The sequence below is a fragment of the Cinclus cinclus genome, chromosome 3, assembly GCF_963662255.1.
Source record: "Cinclus cinclus chromosome 3, bCinCin1.1, whole genome shotgun sequence".
In the NCBI taxonomy this organism is placed as follows: Eukaryota; Metazoa; Chordata; class Aves; order Passeriformes; family Cinclidae; genus Cinclus; species Cinclus cinclus.
In genome coordinates this window covers 15,201,057-15,220,132 of record NC_085048.1, presented here as the reverse complement: position 1 = coordinate 15,220,132, position 19,076 = coordinate 15,201,057, and the positions used below count along the sequence as shown (strand labels likewise).

The 19,076-nt window shown below is 38.3% G+C and overlaps 1 protein-coding gene across 1 annotated transcript; it reads left to right on the top strand.

Moving 5' to 3' along the window:
- Nucleotides 1-990: 990 nt before the first annotated feature.
- Nucleotides 991-18,741, top strand: CPSF3 (cleavage and polyadenylation specific factor 3). Its single transcript, XM_062488493.1, has 18 exons — nt 991-1,076; nt 1,596-1,659; nt 2,070-2,167; nt 3,122-3,250; nt 4,031-4,208; nt 5,766-5,855; nt 6,852-7,002; nt 9,217-9,392; nt 9,919-10,077; nt 10,819-10,965; nt 11,918-12,070; nt 12,473-12,581; nt 13,277-13,375; nt 14,413-14,507; nt 15,060-15,147; nt 16,343-16,412; nt 16,998-17,094; nt 18,594-18,741. Exons 1-18 carry the CDS (start codon nt 1,006-1,008, stop codon nt 18,693-18,695), a joined length of 2,076 nt encoding a protein of 691 aa, XP_062344477.1. The 5' UTR covers nt 991-1,005; the 3' UTR covers nt 18,696-18,741.
- Nucleotides 18,742-19,076: the final 335 nt, after the last annotated feature.

Here is a 19,076-nt window from a genome sequence, read left to right as displayed (position 1 = left end):
AAAACCCACAAAAAAAATCCCAACCTACTTTTGAAGAACTACTGATTGGAATACTCATAGAAGCAGCCATTATCACTTAACACATTCCTGAAAATTAAAGCAAAACGCATGGTGCATTTACTGCATTAGAACTGAGTTCCTGGGAGTTCTGAGAGCACTCCAGAAGCAAATTTCCTGTGCCTGCCCCACTACCACCTTGCTTCACTTAACATTTGGCTGGCCAGTGTCAAAGAACAGCACGCTGGCTCTCTATTTCTCTGAAGCCCCATTTCTCAGCTTCAGAGACTAATTATTTTCATTTCAAAACTTCAGAAACTTTGAGCAGGTGGAAGAAAGAGGGCAACAGAGGATAACAACCTACGGAAGACAGCTTACACTGCAGAAAATATTGGAAGAAAAACAAGGCGGAGCTTATATGTGCGATGCAGTGATGGCTCACAGTCCCTAGGCCGCCGTCGTTCCATCACTAAGCAAACAAACACCGAGTCCCTGGCGGACTAAAAGTCACTCTCGGCAACCAGCGGTGCACAAGGCAGGGCGGTGTCCAGCACGCCCCCGAGCCCCGGCCCAGCTTCCAGCAGGGATGCGCCGGCGCCTCCAGCACAGCGGCTCCTGCAGGAGCGCGTCTGGCGGCTCTGCAGCGGCCTGCGAGGAGGAGGCTCCACACCCACGGCTCCACGAGCGCCCTGCGTGCCTCAGGCGAGCCCTCAGCAGCGCCCGGCCTTTCCTCCGCCCCTGCGGGTGCGGGGGGCGGCCCGGGAAGCCGGGCAGGGCAGCACCGCATCCCGCCTTCGCTTCTCTCCCCGTTTCTCCCTCCGTCCCCGGCCGATAACCCGACAAGTGACAGAGCGAGGTGGCCGCTGCTCACCGGGCGCGCCGGGCCCCGCTCTCTCCCGCTGCCCCTGCCGTTCCCCTTCCCGCTCCTGTTCCCGCTGCCGATCCCGTTCCGGGTCGCGCGGGCGGGCGCAGGCGCGGCGGGCGGCGGAAGGCGGCGGGAGCGGCGCCATGGCGGCCAAGCGCAAGGCTGAGGCGCTGATCCCGGCCGAGGAGAGCGACCAGCTGCTGATCCGGCCCCTGTGAGCGCCGGGGGAGCCGCCGGGCCGGGCCGGGCTGGGGCTGGGGCCGGGGCCGGGGCCGGGGCCGGGGCTGGGGCCGGGCCGGGGCGGCACCGCTGGGAGCCGCTGATTTCCCGGGTAAAGGTGCCACTGCAGGCTGAGGGTGTTCCTGGTAGCGCCACAAGCCTCGTTTATGGGACAGCTTGAAGATGCCACTCCGGGCTTATTGGGCCCGATTTGTTACTTAGGTGAACTTTAATTATAAGTGTCAATAGTTTGAGGCTCGAGTGCTCAGCAAAAAAACAAGAGGCCAAAATAATTTCCTCAAACAAGTTGTTTTTATTTCCGCTGCGTTATGTAGGGAGCACATTTCCTTTGAGATAAGTACAGCTGTTCGGGTACTTTGGATAGCTGAGCTTAAAAAGGCCGTGCAGTTGTTATTTCTACACAGAAAAATAATCCCAGTAGAGGCAGCCAGTGTAGCTACATCTGTGTGGTGTGGGTTGTTTCAGTCCTCATGACTTTGATATCCTTTTGCAGAGGTGCTGGTCAAGAAGTAGGAAGATCATGCATAATTCTGGAGTTTAAAGGAAGAAAAATCATGGTAATTATTGCATGGATATATTTGTGTGCCCTCTCAGTGTGGTACTTAGATCACTGAAGTGATCTGAAATGTTGCAGGTTAAATTCAGCTTCTGCAGTCAAGTCAGACACAGTGCCAGGAAAGGCACATTTTGTACCTTTCTGGAGCAGTATAGCATGTATGATATTAAGCATCAGAGAGGCTGTTTTATTTTACAAAATAAAATCATATCCCTGTATAGAATGTATGAACTTCCAACCCAAACCATTCTACTTGAAATCCAATGCTAAAAGCAATGTTTAATAAAGAAAAAAAAAATTTGCATGCTGCTAAAATTTACCAGTCACTAATAACAGTCACTAGTAGACCAAGATGGAAGAGGGTTTTTTAATACATTCTGTTAGAAGCTTTAACTTTCTTTCATTTTTCAGCTTGATTGTGGGATCCATCCTGGGCTAGAAGGAATGGATGCTCTTCCTTACATTGATTTGATTGATCCAGCTGAGATTGATCTCCTCCTCATTAGTCAGTAAGTGGCACCTAAAAGCACAAATAACTTGAGGTTATACTCTGAGCTGTGTTCACATGTAGGTTATTGAGGGGCTGAAAATAGGTGTTATTTAAATGGTAGGAAAAATTTTAGTTTCCAGGTTTTTTAAAAACAAGTTTGAAGGAACTACATGTAGAATTAAGGACTGAATATTGAGGATTCACTTTTGACATTGCAACTCTTCTCTGAGCTGACTCTGATTTCTGACTGTTTTATAACCTGGCCTGCTTTAATACCATTATGATTGCTCCTGGAGTGAGTTTTTTGCACAAAGACTGCAGAACAGTATTGGTTGTGTTTTTTGCTCTATTGGCTTTGAATTGAAAAGGTTCTTAAGAGACTTACACAAGCTTTGTATATGGTTTAAGTATTGCTTAGTGGCTGAGAGACAAGGAGAGCTGTTTCTAAATGATGTAATCAGTAATAAACTGTTCTCCATAAAATCCTGAGGTTTTGTGGTATGTGTTTGTTCTACCTGTATTTCAAAAGTAGTTTCTTAAGATAAGTCGAACTAAAAGTGTGAACAAATAATTTAATTTTCAGAGATCATGTTTTATTCTGTAGTGTGAAACATGCAAAATTAGGATTGTGTTTTTAGTTTTCATCTATCTTTGATGTTTAGTGTCCCTGGCTCCTGTTCCTTTTCTCCCTCTAAATTTACATGGAAATTAGAAAAAGAAGATAATTCTAATACTATACACGTAAAACCTTGGTATTAAATGAATTTCCTGTATTAGTTTTACCTTTTCTTGCCTGTGTTTCCAGTCACTAGTCTGCAGAACATAGACCAGCACAGTTAACAAGAAGCCTGAAAATTCTGTTTCTGGATTTTCATGACACCATATTGGTCCAGCGAAGTAGTGAATTATAGATATTATATATTAGTTTTGTGTAATATGAATGTATTAATTCGATTTGTGTGTCTATTTTAAGCTTTCATTTAGATCACTGTGGGGCTTTGCCATGGTTTTTGCAGAAGACAAGTTTTAAGGGAAGGACATTCATGACTCATGCCACAAAAGCTATTTACAGATGGCTTCTTTCAGACTATGTTAAAGTAAGGTAAGATAGACTGTGGCTTGTCTCTTCCTGAATTATTTCACCTATTATTTCCCTTTCCAATGAGAAACTTGAGGTGAAGCTACCAAAAGTAGCTGGATGAACCTGGCTGTTGTCATAAGTAGCAACATTATATATAATCAGATTAGACGTAATGAATCACTTTACTACCTCATGGGTAGTTTGCAGTGAATTTTAAGCTCCTAAAGATCCAATTCACTCTTCAGGACAAGGACAAATTAAATATACAAAGAGTGCTCAGTTACTTACATGTCTGGGTTTTTTTTCCTCTTATATTTTTGTCTTCTTGTGTTTCATGCCTTGACACATTATTTCCATGTGACTGCAATGGTCCTGACCATATCTCAACTCAGCTGTTTTTGAGCTTGGATCAACAACCTGATGAGCAGTCCTCCTTTAACCTGCTTGTTCTGGGCTGGTAGTAAAAGCATGGATCCATGTGATTTTTGAGGACTGTTACAAGCTAAGTTGCAGATCTCTGTCCAGGGCTGGGAATATTATTGGTACTTTTTGAGGAATACAGAGCAGATTCTTAACTGAAAAGGCTTCTAGCATGGCCTTTCAAAAGAAAGGTACTTTAACTCTCCTTAGGTGATCTATGTTGGAGTAGCTGGACTTGATTTTTAACACAGGAGACATGGTGTTACAGAATGGAAATCTAACTGGGGAAAGTGTTTTTTCCCAGTTGCACTTCCCAGGAAGTGTTTTTTCCAGATATTTTTTCCAAATGAGCTGATATTTAGCCATTTCACTTGTATCCAGTAACATCTCAGCGGATGACATGCTATACACAGAAACAGACCTCGAAGAAAGCATGGACAAGATTGAGACCATCAACTTCCATGAAGTGAAAGAGGTGGCAGGAATCAAATTCTGGTGCTACCATGCAGGCCACGTTCTGGGAGCAGCCATGTTTATGATTGAAATAGCTGGCGTGAAGGTATTTTCTCTTTATTGAAAGTTGAAATCAAGCCTGAGTACTACCGTAGTCATTAATTATTATTGTCTCTTATGTTCTACCACTGTGGCTGGAGCTGTCCAATAGACTTGGGCTCAGGTCAAGGTGAGAGGCCCTGGCTTAGGACATGTATTTTCTTGCTGATTAAAACTGGCCAGTGACACAGATCAGGTGAGATGTTTGGATTGTATGGGAGTCTGAGACATGAACTCAGACTTGGAACCACTAAACATGTAGTTTCCCTTGCTGGTCTGATCAGAGGCAGATGGTAGCTGAGGCAGTTGTGTGGAAGCTGCATTTTAGTAAAATCTCTGAACAGATGCTTGTTTCTGTAATTCTCTTTTACTTCTCTGTCTGTCTCAAGTGCTTAAATGGCACTTGTCAATGTATGTGAGTTGCATTTTTCTCATAACATTGTGCTGTGTACCTAAAGAAATAAGATTATTTTTAATTTTAGGCACACAGGGGTTAAGTAAATCATATAATCACAGGCAGCACTGTGCCAAAACCAGATACTTGAAATACATCTCATGAAATGGAGTTCAGCAGGATAATCACTGTCCAAGGAAAGTTTCACACAGCCCTGAAGAGAGAATGGAGAAGGTGGTTCTGAGGCTTGCTGCCCAGTAGGAGTTTGTTCATGATTTATAATGATTGAGAATTATACGAGTTTTAACTTAAAAAAATGCTAGAAATAGAACTGAGTTTACAACGATCACAATAAAATTTAGATCTCTTAGTGTTTCTTTTATGTTTTTTTTTCTGATTGAGGTATGACAAAGAAGATTCCATCTTACTGTGCATGACTCAAATAGATTGGGTTTTAATATCATTATTTTCATTAATTCCCTGTGATAGTAGGTTATCTGGCAGACCAGGTGTCTGCTGTCACTGACTGTATGTTATTTATTGTTCACATTTTCATCAACAAAAAAAAGTCAGTTTTAAAATCATCAATTTGGGTGCACAGTGTTGCATTCCACCCTGCAGTTAAGAATCCATTAAAAATAAATAAAAATCAAAAATTACTTCTCAGTGTAATGGGGAACATGAGTATTCCATTTGGAATATCAATTAGATTACAGGCTTTTTTTGTATCAGGAAATGTTAAAATAATTTTAATATTTTTTTTATTATTAATTATATTTGTATTTTGGTATGTAAATGCAGTTTGATCTTCAATTTGCTTCCTCTTAGGAATTGCTGTTATGTATATCTTTACTTCTTTGTGGTCAGTGCAAGTATGCAAAAGGCTGAAAACAGCACCTTGATATCTGAAATGAAAAATAAGAGCTTATTAATTGTTTACCTGGTTTTGTTGGAATTATGGTACTGCTTGAAAAACGTTTACTATTGAGCTTTAAATACTTGTGTTGTAGTACTGTTGACCTAATATTGTAAGCACTGCTCACATAAGAAGAGTCTTATTTAAAGCTGACCTTTTAATCAAAAATTCATTAAAACCCTCTGCACAGCTTTCTAAAGGCTGCTGACTGGTAGAACCTGTAACCTGAGCACCTGCTTCTCTGTCTCCAACAGCTGTTATATACAGGTGATTTCTCAAGGCAGGAAGACAGGCACCTGATGGCAGCTGAGATTCCCAATATTAAACCCGATATTCTTATAATTGTAAGTTTGCAAAATTTTATCTTTTATTAATAATTAATTATGGATTAGGGGTGTGACTTAATTAAAGCCAAAATGGAATGACAAAGATAGCAGAGATTTAGTTGTAGTGATTTGTGTTAAATATCTAAACTACTTGGGTGTTCAGAGCTCTGACATTGCTTCCCATTGTATTGAAAAGTCTAATTATAATTTTATAATTCTTCTGATGAAGCTCCTTAAGGCTCTAGACAAACCTTTCTGAGATGGGATATTTATTAGATTTCAGCTTGTGTTTCACCACCCCAAATTTAAACAGATGTCTCTTTTAGTAGATCCTAACCTACTTCCAGATATGTTAAGTGCTATGGAATATGTCGGTGCTCTGGAATAGCACTCCCCTGAGTGTTATTCCATATTATTTTTTTGTTTTCTGAGTGAATTTTTTTAATTCTGAATCCATGTTTGGAAAACAGCAGCTCAAGGGAAACTTTAACAGTTTTAGCTGGAAACAAACACTGGAAACTTTCAAAATTATTTAATTTACTGTGTCCCTTCTAGCTGTTTTCTGAAACTCATAATCTAATTTTAAGTCACATCAAAATCATGTATTTTGTGTAATTCCTATATTTTAAGTGTGAGGTTAAACCATGGCACACGTACCACTATGGGTCCTGTCAGTGTGATCATCAAAGCACTGGCAGCATTTCCAGTTAGGAAAATAAGTGTAAAGAAGCATTGAAATTAATAGCTCTAACTTTTTTAGTGCTGACAGGATCTGTCTGTCTAAATTGCTTGAGGGATTTGGGAGAGGGAAAGTTTTCTTTATTTGCCTTGGTGGGGTGGTTTTGGGAACTTGGGGTGGTTTTGACTTTTCCCTCTCCTTGACCTCCCCCTCCTCTCCCCAACATGTTAACAGCATTATGTTTATCTGTTGGGGTTTTTTTGGAGGGGTTTCAGAGAAGATCAGGAATTATTCTCTGTGTCAGCCCCTTCAATGCTCTGTCTCTCCATTTGCAGGAATCCACATATGGCACTCACATTCATGAGAAGAGGGAGGAGCGGGAGGCGAGGTTCTGCAACACCGTTCATGACATCGTCAACAGAGGGGGCCGAGGTCTCATCCCTGTCTTTGCCCTGGGTCGAGCTCAAGAACTGCTCCTAATCTTAGGTATGTAGCTTCCCAGCTCCTCTTCATGGAGAGGCACGGAAAGGGACTCAGAATGTTTTCAGATGTTATAATTCCTTGAACAACTCTTCAGCCATTTTACAGCGTGTTATTTACCTGATAATTTAATATAAAATTCATGTTTGTTCAAATGCAAAAAGTCCAGTAAACCAACTAACAGTTCTGCTTTGTGAAGTAGGATGGGAGACCTAGAAAGGAAGAGATAGATGATGGTGTGGTAATATGTGCTTGGCTTTTGAATCTTTTTGAATCAGGATTTCAGCAATTAGGGACAATTATTGCAAATAGAAAAATAACCAGTTGCAACAGCTGTTTTACTTAAACTGTACTGCTAAAAAAAGCTGTATATTTTCTTCCAAAGTTCTGCTATTTTTGTGCTTTAATTCACAAACCTGTATGAAAAAACTCTTTATAGGAAAAGCTTAGAAGACCATAGAAGACACTTTAACACTTCTGAAGTACTAATAATAATGAAAAGTAAATTAGGCTTTTGAACAAAAATGAGTGAGAATCAGCCATGAACATAACAAGCTACATCACAGAAAATAAATAGCTGTTACAAGGTATTTCAGAAAAAAACATTTTTAAGTAAATTATTCCTGGTCTTCTTTGCTTCCTTTTAGCACGTTTAATTTGTACTATGTTATGTGATTTTTTTCACTAGTCTTTCTGCTTATTCAAAGGCTGGGCAGATCAAAAGATAGCTGTCTCAAGCTTAAAATACTTATATTAAGGGTGTTGAATATGAAGTGTTCCCTAAACTACTTGAAATTTTTCCCACTTTTCAGTTTAGCTCAGTATTAGAAACTAGTTTGTTTTCAAAATGTCTTACTACTCTATGCATATGTTAACAAGAAATTCAGGTCTAGGCATGGGACAGTATTTGATGTTGTAGAATTATTTACTACTTCTCATTGATTGAGAGGGGTTTTTTAATTTATAGAGAACGTAAAAACTGAACATCTTCAACCTTGTGTAGCCGTTAAGTTGTAATTTGTTTGCCTCTCTGCTGTGTTTAGATATTAAAGTGAGTTTCTAAAGATAAGCTTGAAAATATATCTAGGAAAGCTAGACATGCAATTGGATGCTTAATTAGGTAGAAAATGCAATTGCATCTCACATGCCTACACAGTTGAGCCTGCAGGCTTCTGTGTTTATTTTTCTTCTTTCTGTAACTGTATGACAAAAATAAAATACTGTGTTATGGTGTAGAAAATTATGATGATGAATTCAGTTTGTGACTGGTTATCTTGTACTGGCTGTTTCCACCTTGCACCTGAGCTTATTAAAGCTGCCATGGCAGCGAGCCTCTCTGAAATGTTGTGAGAAGCTTCGCCTCCAAAAGAAGTGCTAGGTAAAAGCACATTGTAATGTCATTGTAAATGCACCAATACAGCCAAAAGAGTGTACCTCTATTTTTGGACGATTTGTACCTCAATTGTGCAACATAAATATCTTTCAGACTAGCAGAACTGTATCCAAATGGGAAAAAGGATAAGTTACATTTGTACAGCTGCATTCAAATATCTTATTTATGTTTAGAAAAGGTCATGGCTACGGTCATGAGTGATAAAATAAGTTGTGATTAATGAAGGCTTGTTTCTTGTTCTTGTTCCAGTTGGGCTTGTAAAATATAACTTGGTGAACAGAAAGCCAGGCTTAATAATTGAATGAAATCCTTCTCACCTGAACTCCGTGAATTTGTTTTACAGACATATAGTGAATATAGTGAATTCTCACAAATCTGTGTGCAGATGTCACTGGCTCTTAGATGTATTTGTCATAAAGGTAGACTTATTGCAGTGTAGTATCATGTATACTTTATTCCTTGTAGCTGAAGATGGTGGTTGATTGAAATTTGACCTGCCAAAAGTATCTGAAGTTCACCTTTGCCATGTTTGTTTGCCTGTTTGTTTGTTCTGGTTGTATACAGTTCTAGCTGCTGACTGTTTTAGAAAAGCAGATGAAAGCAAAGAAGTTGTGATGGTGATTTTCTGTAATAAAAATGAAAAAGCCCACTGGTAGATCTGTTTTACAAGAGTTACTAGTGTTTCTGAGAAGCACACACTTTATAAATAATCCTGCGGATAGAATTTTGTGTTTTGTTATTTGGTGGCTGGGTTTTTTGTGTGTTTTTTTTTTGTTTTGTTTTGTTTTATTTTATTCTTTATTATTTTGTTTGTTTTGGATTTTTAGATGAATACTGGCAGAATCATCCTGAACTCCATGATATCCCCATATACTATGCCTCCTCTTTGGCAAAGAAGTGTATGGCAGTTTATCAGACATACGTCAATGCCATGAATGACAAAATACGCAAGCAAATTAACATCAACAATCCTTTTGTTTTCAAGCATATTAGTAACCTGAAGGTAAGCTTGAGATTCTTAAAAAAGGTGAACGTGACAGAAGAGTTCATATTTGCTGAATAGTTTGCATGTTGAGTATCCTGATACCACTGAATATTCTGAGTTGGAAGGGACCCACAAGGATCATGGAGTCCATCTCTGAAGTGAAGGGCCCCTCCAGGGATTGAACCCACAACCTTGATTTGTTTTTAGCACCATGCTATAATGATCTGAGCCAATCCATATCCTTAATATCCTATAGATTGATTAGGTCCAGGTTTATATCTGAGTTATCTGCTGTCCCAGTGCTTAGAGGGCTGTTTGAGGGAAGTTTATGCCCCAACATTTCTTCCAGTATAGATTCCTGTGCTTGCAGTTTACTCCTTGTGGGTATCAGTAAGAGGAATTTTCCTGCAAAGGGCACTTTTTGTGAGGATGGGGTGTAATCTGTGAACACAGGGCCCTTCTTGTACATTGTTCAAGGGTGCAGCTGGGCTGTCCTTTGTTGAAGTAAGTTGTGGTAACTGGTACTCTCACTGTGTCTTTTTAGAGTATGGATCACTTTGATGACATTGGCCCAAGTGTTGTCATGGCTTCCCCTGGCATGATGCAGAGTGGCTTGTCCAGGGAGCTGTTTGAGAGCTGGTGCACAGATAAGAGGAATGGAGTCATTATTGCAGGGTACTGTGTTGAAGGAACTCTTGCTAAGGTGAGTTGCTAATGCACCACAACCTATTAGTAACAGGTAGCATTCATGTTAGGTTTTAAAAGGATTGGTCAATAGTAAGTGTTTTTATTTGATTTACTGAAATGATTGTTAGGTATGTATGAGTACGTAGTCAAAACTGATTGCTTTTGGCTAATACTAATGAAAATTTGCATATGGTCATTTCCAGTGATGTTATATAGAGTAATCTTTTTTACGGTCAGTTACCTTGTCATGAGAACGAATGCTTGCTTTAGACCTCTCCACTTCTTTATTTTTCAAGAAGGTAGCCCTAATCCTAATTCAAGAGAAGTTGATATTAAGTCTAACACTACTTATGTGTCAGAGACCAGACTGCCTTGTGCTCCTTGTGCCACTGACCATCTCTAGGGAATGAAATCTTCCAAATTCCAGCAGCTAAGGGCAACCACATCATCTGATTTTGCCTTTAGAGATGGAAATCACACACTTATTACTGTTTGATACAAGTTAGAGGGATTTATCTGGAAGAAGGATGAGCCCCCAGATCTGCTGAGGATGCACAGGATGAAATGGTGTGTGTTGTGTATGCGTTTTTCATGTGTGAGTCTTATGTTCTGGGAAATTTGAGAGATTTTATTTTCACTGCTTCACATTTAACGTGGCTGCCACTATTATTTCATTGATTTTGGAAATGTAAAGCATTAATTATATGGTGTCTGTAGGAGGCTTTACTTTTTTAATTAATTGCTTTTTATTTTCTAGCACATCATGTCTGAGCCAGAAGAGATCACAACTATGTCAGGGCAAAAACTCCCACTGAAGATGTCTGTGGATTACATTTCTTTCTCTGCTCACACAGATTATCAACAAACTAGTGAATTTATCCGGGCCCTGAAACCTCCACATGTGGTCAGTATCCATGCTGCCCATTTCTCCAGAGTGGGATTCATCAAACCAGCTCACAGCCTTGAGTCAAGGCAGGGACTGGTGTCTGGCAGTAGCCAGCTTCCCTGTGCTTTGAATAATTAAAGGTGGAGATTTTAATTATTTTTTGTCAAGTTATCTTAGCAAAGTAAAAATCAACTTGTTCTTGAGTGTCTGCATCCCTGGGGATGACTTTCCAGACAATGGTGTAGACCCATAATCTGTTTCAGCAATGTTTTGAGCAAGTAAGATGCAGTATGGGACAATGTTAAATTGGAGATGCTGGTATTGGAATAATTCACTGGAATTGGCCTTGAAATAAATAAAAAAAAAACATCAATTGAAGATATGTGCAGACAGTAAGAGACAAAGGCTGCACGTGGAGGGAAAAGCATGAGCAAATCATGCAAAGAAGGTGTGAAGTACCAGAATGTGAAAATGGGGACTAGGATCTGAAGCTGGTGGTGAAACTGTACAAGCACAGATAAGAAAGCAAAAAATCACCACAGAAGAGAATTAACTTGGCAAAGAAAATTGTGAGCTGTTAGGCATCCTCTCTGAATTGCGTGTTTATTATGGTTATATCTACACACAGACACAAAAATATAAAGCTAACTGACTTCTCTTGAACTTAAATTAATACTTCCTTTTCATAATACGGCAGTATATTTGTGTGTGAAAACTTAAATGGGATCTATGTAATGCACTCTGCTTGGTAGCATGGAGTTTTCAGCTAATACTCAGGGTTGTGAAATCCCACCCTTCCAATAGTGCAGAGAATTCAGACACAGCACTGTAATTGAGCTCACGTTTCCTTACACTGTGACCTCGTGGAATCGCATCAGATAGAATATGTCAGTTTTCCTGGATAATTTACTTACTAAACATGTCTGGTTGGACAGATAATTTCTGCTGAAAGGAAAACTCTTTTTTATAGATTTTAGTTCATGGTGAGCAGAATGAAATGGCCAGATTGAAAGCAGCATTGATACGGGAGTATGAGGATAATGATGAAGTTCATATAGAAGTTCATAATCCTAGGAATACTGAAGCTGTGACATTAAATTTCAGAGGAGAAAAACTTGCCAAGGTATGAAATCAATGTTTTTTTACACGTAGAACAGCATGTTCTGAGATAAAAACTACACGTTATCTTCCTAGCCTCTGCTTTTAATTTATTTCAAATTACATGTTTTCCAGGGTCTCAAAGTGTGTGAATGCTTTATGTTTAATAGTATTTGGGGTTTGGTTCGGGGGTTTTTATTTTGAGGAGATTTTCTTGTCGTTTTGGGTTTTTCTTTGGTTTTTCGCTCCAACAAACTTCTCTTGTGTTATGCCTCAGGAAGTTTCTAGGTTACTCAGGCCTTTTGTTTTCAGAGTTAATTTTATACTCTGATTTTTCTGAGAGAACTATATTTCATCTCATAATTACTTGAAGCTGTGAATGCTTCAGATTGCCTTGTTGCACTATATGTGTTTTTTTTCTCTCCAGGTGATGGGATCTTTAGCAGATAAGAAACCAGAGCAAGGACAGAGAATTTCTGGAATCCTGGTTAAAAGAAATTTTAACTATCATATCCTTTCTCCATGTGACCTCTCCAGTAAGTACAGACAGTGATGTGATCAGTGGGTAATTGAAATTTACTGTGTCATTAAAACACATAATTCTGGGTTTTTTCCTGCAGTTTTGTGTTTCATAAGCAATTAGTGAACATCTTAATTTTATTTCTTATTTGCCTAAAGTTCTGAACTACTGTAGTGAGATGAAAGGCATTTAACTCGTTGTTCGCTCAAATTTAAAATCTTTCTTCTCTAACAGAAAAGAAGCAAAGTTCAGTTTCCTTTCTGGTTACTTAAAGCCTTTTCCTCTGCAAGAATATATATAAAACATTACAGTGAGAACCAAAAAATACCTCAATCAGTAGACCTATCATTTTCTAAAACGTTGTTAGTTTTTAGTGTAAAAAGCTACAGAACAAACACTCGGGTAGTCCTGTTATGCTTTTTATTACTCAGGGAACTGATCTATTCTCAGAATAGAGGGCAAATTAAATCTAAGGTCAGAAGAGCTTGGGGGAGAGCAGTTCTGCTGCCCTAGTTTGTTTGTCTCTAATAGGCAGGAAAATAAAACAAGCTGGTATAACAGGTGTTCTGCCTTCCTCTTTATAAATTGCCCTTTTCAGCCCTCTTGTCTTAAATGTGTCAATGCTATTATTTTCTATAGTGGCAATTCTATTTATTAGGAAGTAAATTCAGAGGGCTAGTTTTTAACATGTACTTTTTCAAATGGTTTCAGATTACACGGATTTGGCAATGAGCACAGTGACACAGACACAAGCCATTCCCTACACAGGCCCTTTCAATCTCCTTTGTTACCAGCTGCAGAAACTCACCGGTGCGTACCATCCTGATTTATACTGAGCAGCTGTTAAAACAACTTCCAGTCTGCAGAGGTCTTCTGAGCGGAGATTTCTTCGTATTTTACAGCTTTCATGAGACTGTGTAGCTTCTGCCAGATCCAGCTCATGAGTGTGACACAGCTTTGGGGGGATTCTGATGTATTCATATTACAAAGTGATGAGCAATACAGAGCACAGGCTGATTTCTGTCTCTGTCAGCCCCCAAAGTGAGTGCTCTGGCCATTCTGATGGAAACTTTATTAATTTATCTTGTATCTCTAGCCCCAAATGAAATGGCTAATGCCATTCAATTAATCAGAACAAAAGCTCTGCCCTCCTTTGTGACTGACAGCCTCTTCTGTGCCTCCCCAAGAGGCAAGAATTGGCTTTTCCTGGATGAGAAGCCATTTAAACCTGACACTGGGATGATCCCCTGTTCCTCTCTCCAGCTTTCTCAAGGGTTAGGGGCAGTTCCTGTCCTAGATATACACACCTTTCAGATTCCTTTCCCAGATTTAAAGCTCAGAATTTTTTAATTCTCTAGTGCCAAAATTAATTCATGTCACTAGTGAAGAGAACACCTATATTCAGTTGAGGTTCAAGTCTCATAACCCCAGTGCTACCAGGCACACAGGGTTTTCATTTAAGCTCTGTGCTTCTGTTAGCAATGGGTTACCCTATAAGGGGGTAAGAGCTGGTTACTTCTGCAAATGGAGCAGAATTAACTACATTTCTCATATGTTTTCTTTTTTGTTGGTGTACTCAGTGTACTAAGCTAGCTGAATATGAGAATTCAAACAAAGTAAAATGGCCAATATTAACTAATAAAAAAAACCCCAAACAGTCCAGAGCAAAGAAAATAATATTGTCGGGTAAGAGAAGAGAGTATGGGGTTCCATTTTGTGAGCTACTCTGAGCAGTTCTGATAACAGACAACACCTCTTATTCTTAACCTGTCCTATTTTCTTATGCAAAGTTAGTCTTACTTCCAGTATAATTTCATTATTGCTAACCATTTGTTGTCACTTCTTAGGTGATGTAGAAGAAATAGAAATCCAACAAAAACCAGCCTTGAAGGTTTTCAAAAATATTACTGTGATCCAGGAGCCAGGCATGGTAGTCCTTGAGGTGGGCATTGGTGAGGGAGAAACAAGTATTTTGTTCTCCAGTTTCTTCAAAATAATGTCATAGAGATGCCATGCAGAATTCAATGTTTTAAGGAGTTTTCCACTGTATGACAAGTAAAGCAAAGGATAAAACAAAGGTCCCCTTGAGCTGTGGTCCTGTGTGGATGTGTGGTGTTTAATTTATCCAGTGCCTGTTTGGGTTTTTAACTGTATTTCATGAGTATCATGGCACATTTAGTCCCCTTTTTTAATTTGGCAGATAGTAATTGGAAATAACTTCCTCCTTCCCCCAAAGAGTTGTGGTAATTAATTATTTTGTAAATGTGCTCAAAAACATTCAAAAGCTTGAATTTTTCATGGAAAGTTACTGAAGTATAGCCAGTTAAAAGTAGTTAATAATTTGGTGTGAAATGTATGACAGTCATTTGAAGCTGGAATTCAGAGAAAAGCAAAAAAGAAAATGCAATTCATGCTATACTGCCTTTATGCTGCACTATTCACTCAGTCTAAATAATTAATTTCTTTTTGTTTTGTTTTGTTTTTTGTCTTCTAGTGGGTGGCAAATCCTGCTAATGATATGTATGCAGACACTGTGACAACAGTGATACTGGAAGTTCAGTCAAATCCCAAAATACAGAAAGGTATAAGTTTAGCGTATGCTTATTTAACTGAGGCATTACTTCCTATTTTTTTACATCAAGCTTAGAGGGAAATAATGCCTTCCAATAGATTGCAATCCCCTCATTGTATTTCCTTGCTTTGTGGAACTTACTAGGGAGTAAAATTTGCAACTTAAAAAACAGAACTACAATTTGGTCTTCATTATTTGTGACGTGTTCATTTGTTGAAACTTTCTCTTACATAGCAGCCAGTAACTGACTGGAAAACATGGCCTTATGTAAATAAAGTTTTAAATCTCATACAAAAAAATCTGAAGTGACTAAGTTTGTGTGGCCCAACCCAGGCCATTTTATCATTCTGTATGAACAAACAGAATTTATTTTATTTATTTTCACTGGATTACCTCTCTTGTCTTTTTATTATATATTTTAGCAATTTTGTATAATAGCAGTTAGTGTTCCTTAGGTGTTTAGTCCCATGTCTGACTCAACACATTTGTTAAAAATCCTTTCACCTGAGTTCAGAAATTCCCATAACAGTTCTTACTTTGTTTGGGGGTAAAGATTTTCCAGTCACTTCACCTAAACAAATTCAGAGTATAATTTCCTGATCTTGGTTCTGGTAATTTTCACTATATAAGCCCTTCCAGCCATGTCCTCATGTTCTTTTCTATGAAACTAACCAAAACCAGAAATTTTATTTTTGAATGATACTTTGACCTCCTCTTTTTTCTTATTTCTTATACAGATAGAAAAAAACTGTTTTGTTGTTTTGCCTTTTTTTTTTAAATTCTGCCTTAATATTTGTATATAGAAGATACAGCAATATCTGCCTTAGCCGGATTTTTCATAGTCCACACTGTCTCTGTGTCATTTCTTAGTGACAATATCTAGATTCTCCACCCTCCACCACCCTGAAATTAATTCTTTGTATTTCTATGTGCCTTTTAGCATTATCTCCCATGTTCTTTTATGGTGCTTATTTTGTCTGCTAATCTCAAGTGTGTCTTCTTTCAGGATTTTTTTGAATGTGTGCATTTCCTTGATTCTCATCTTTTTTTCTTAATGCATTTTTAATAAATTATTCAAACATACATCTTCTATTTAGGTTTTGGATTTTTTTTTCAGGGAAGTCAGTTTGTAAATAGTATCTATCAATTAGTCGTTTTTCCCTCCCAGTAAATGTCTGTGAAAGTAATTTTTTTTTCCTTTTCAGCTGCAGTAAATAAGATTTCCAAAAAAATAGATATGGATGTGTATAGGAAGAGAATGGAGATCATGCTTCAGTAAGTTGGCATATATTTTTCTAAAGGAAAATGAGCACAGTTAATCATGTAACTAGAATAGTCTTAGTGTAAAAGGGTTTAAAGATAGTTATGTAAGAATACTTCATGCAAATTTACTTTAGTCTAATTTCTGTGAAAGCCAGGAATTAAGTGAAGAAGGAGGTACAGTAAAAAGTTCTCAGCATCGTTAAAATTTTGAATACAAGGCCAGTTATATTTCCCAGAAGCAGATTTAAGTTGTCTCTGAAAGTTACGCTACAAATTATTAATAAAAACAACTTTGGATCACATCTGTTTTGAGAGAAAAAAAAAGTTACTCTGATGTGTATTCTGTTGTGTAGAAATCTTGCCTCTTTTGAAATCAGAGGAATCCTTCCCTTTGTTGATGATGAGATTATTTTGGTGAAATACTTACTGTTATTCGATACCCACTGTCATAATAAATCTTGATGTTTTTAATTGCGTTGGAGTGAGTTACATAATTGTTGCTGAAAGGTGATACTCCCCTGACAAAGTGACCCCAGAGTTAATAGAAAAACTTGTTTGCTGTTTGGCCACACCTACACTCATGGGTTTTTGCTTTAGGGATATGTTTGGAGAGGACTGTGTGAGTTCCAAAGATGACTCTGTCCTGTGCATCACAGTGGATGGAAAGACTGCCAACATTTCCCTGGACACTCGGGTATGTAAAGCAAAGCACTTCTGTGTGTGCTGTGTTCAGCAGTCTCCTGTCTGGCCCACAGTGCTGCCTACACTGTCATGTACTCACTTGCTAAGGAAATGTACTTGGTATCAAAACAGAGAGTGTTCTTAATTTAAAAAATGTTAGCAATGTTTATGCAACAAATGCAGTACATTTGGAAAAAAAAAAAAACAGTATTTTCCAGCAGCTCAGTTGTATGAAAAAATGAATAAAGAAAGATTGTAGAAGAGAAACTGAGTTTACCCACATTTTTTTAAAATGCTTTTAAAGCATGCGCTGGTCTGAATAATTGAACAGTTACAGGGTAGGAATGTTGTTAAAAACTTTTTTTGTCATCTTGATCCTTTTGGAGCTAAATTGAAAGCCTGAAATACTCACAAAAAGGAAATACTTAATCAGTTTACTAGCTTGGTCGGGAATTGGATGTCATACATGTTAGAAGGGCGCTTTAAGAAGCCATCACACCTAGTTATTTGAATAATGTAAAACTGTAAAGAATGGTTAAAGCCGTGTCTTTCATGTTCTTAAACATTTTAACATGTTGACCTTCTGTCATTACTAATAACATATTAAACATAACTTGTGTATTGCCTCTGTTCATAGTAATAATACAGTGTAAATTCATTCATGTATTGGCTTTAAAATGAAAAGCTTTTTTGTGTAAATATGACTGGTGGGATATGTGGATTTATTTTTTCCAGGTTAACACAGTGCTCTCACAGTGAACACCATTTTAATAATATTGCTAGATAATAAGTAGATGTATGTTTGCCGTTTTAAGTGCCCTTTTCCTCTCCCCACACCTTTATGGCTAGAAAGAGTTACTTGATCAGAAGAGTAACAAGTTAATACTGAATTAATGAAGGTGTAGTCTTAGAGTCTAGAAAGGCCGCAGGACCAAGAACAGTATTACTACCCAAATGCTGCCCTTTGTTTCTGAGGTAGAACAGTCAAGAATGTAGCTCAAGTTTCATGTTCGGGGTGTGCATCTTTCTCTAGGAAAATTTGTTTCAGTAAAAAATTAATTTATTTGGATTATTTTTGTGTAAATGTCATCATGTGCATGAAAGCATCAGTGTGGTGCCTGTACCTCTACTGACTGCATGTGCTTTGCAGTGTTATCTGTGTAATCGCTCACACTGTATTAGGTTAAAATGAAATCTCCAGGAACTGAATCTTGTGTGATTTTATTTGATTTTGAATTAAACATAATCCGCAAAACTTAATGCATTTTACATAGCCATTTTGAGCATAAGACTCTTGTCTTATGCTCAAATTAAGCTTCTTGTTCCTCGGCAGGAGTTGCTTAAGTCTCCTCTGAACTCCTCTACATGCTAGCAGACCACTGAAAAAAATACAGTGCTGCTCTTGATAATTTCCATGACTGCTTTTTCCTTTCCCCTTACAAGCATTCTCTGCATGCTGAAACGGAGCATGAAGTGCCAGTGGTTGTAACATCCTTCTCTTTCTGTTCCCAGACAGTTGACTGTGAGCCAGGAAGTGAAGATGATGAATCCCTTCGTGAAATGGTGGAACTGGCAGCACAGAGGCTTTATGATGCCCTCAGCCCTATATACTGACCTCTGTAGATACTTAGGATGCCTAAAAAAATATTTTAAATTTTCAGTTTATTTGGCCTATTTTTTATAAGTAAATAATTTTTTTCTTGAGTATGTCAAAGGTTTCAATTCTGTAAATGTGAAAGTGGTGAGTTACTTCACATAATGGAGCAGCAACCTCATAACAGCTGTATTTGTGCATATATTCTCCTTTGTGCACATACAAGAAATAATTCTTAACCTGACACAGAATTACAAAGATTAAATGGAGTTTTGTATTTTTGAATATTAAAGCCAGTTGGAGGATAAAGTGGATATCTTGAGTTTGCATATATAATTTTGTTCCTGTTGAGGAAGTGATTGCCTGCGTGCTTGTCTCTACTTGAAGTCAAAAGTACTTGA

Coding starts and splice junctions, on each gene's coding strand:
- CPSF3 (XM_062488493.1), top strand. CDS start 1,006: ATGGCGGCCAAGCGCAAGGCTGAGGCGCTGATCCCGGCCGAGGAGAGC. Junction 1,660..2,069: donor TTAAAGGAAGAAAAATCATG/GTAATTATTGCA, acceptor TTCATTTTTCAG/CTTGATTGTGGGATCCATCC. Junction 9,393..9,918: donor AGCATATTAGTAACCTGAAG/GTAAGCTTGAGA, acceptor GTGTCTTTTTAG/AGTATGGATCACTTTGATGA.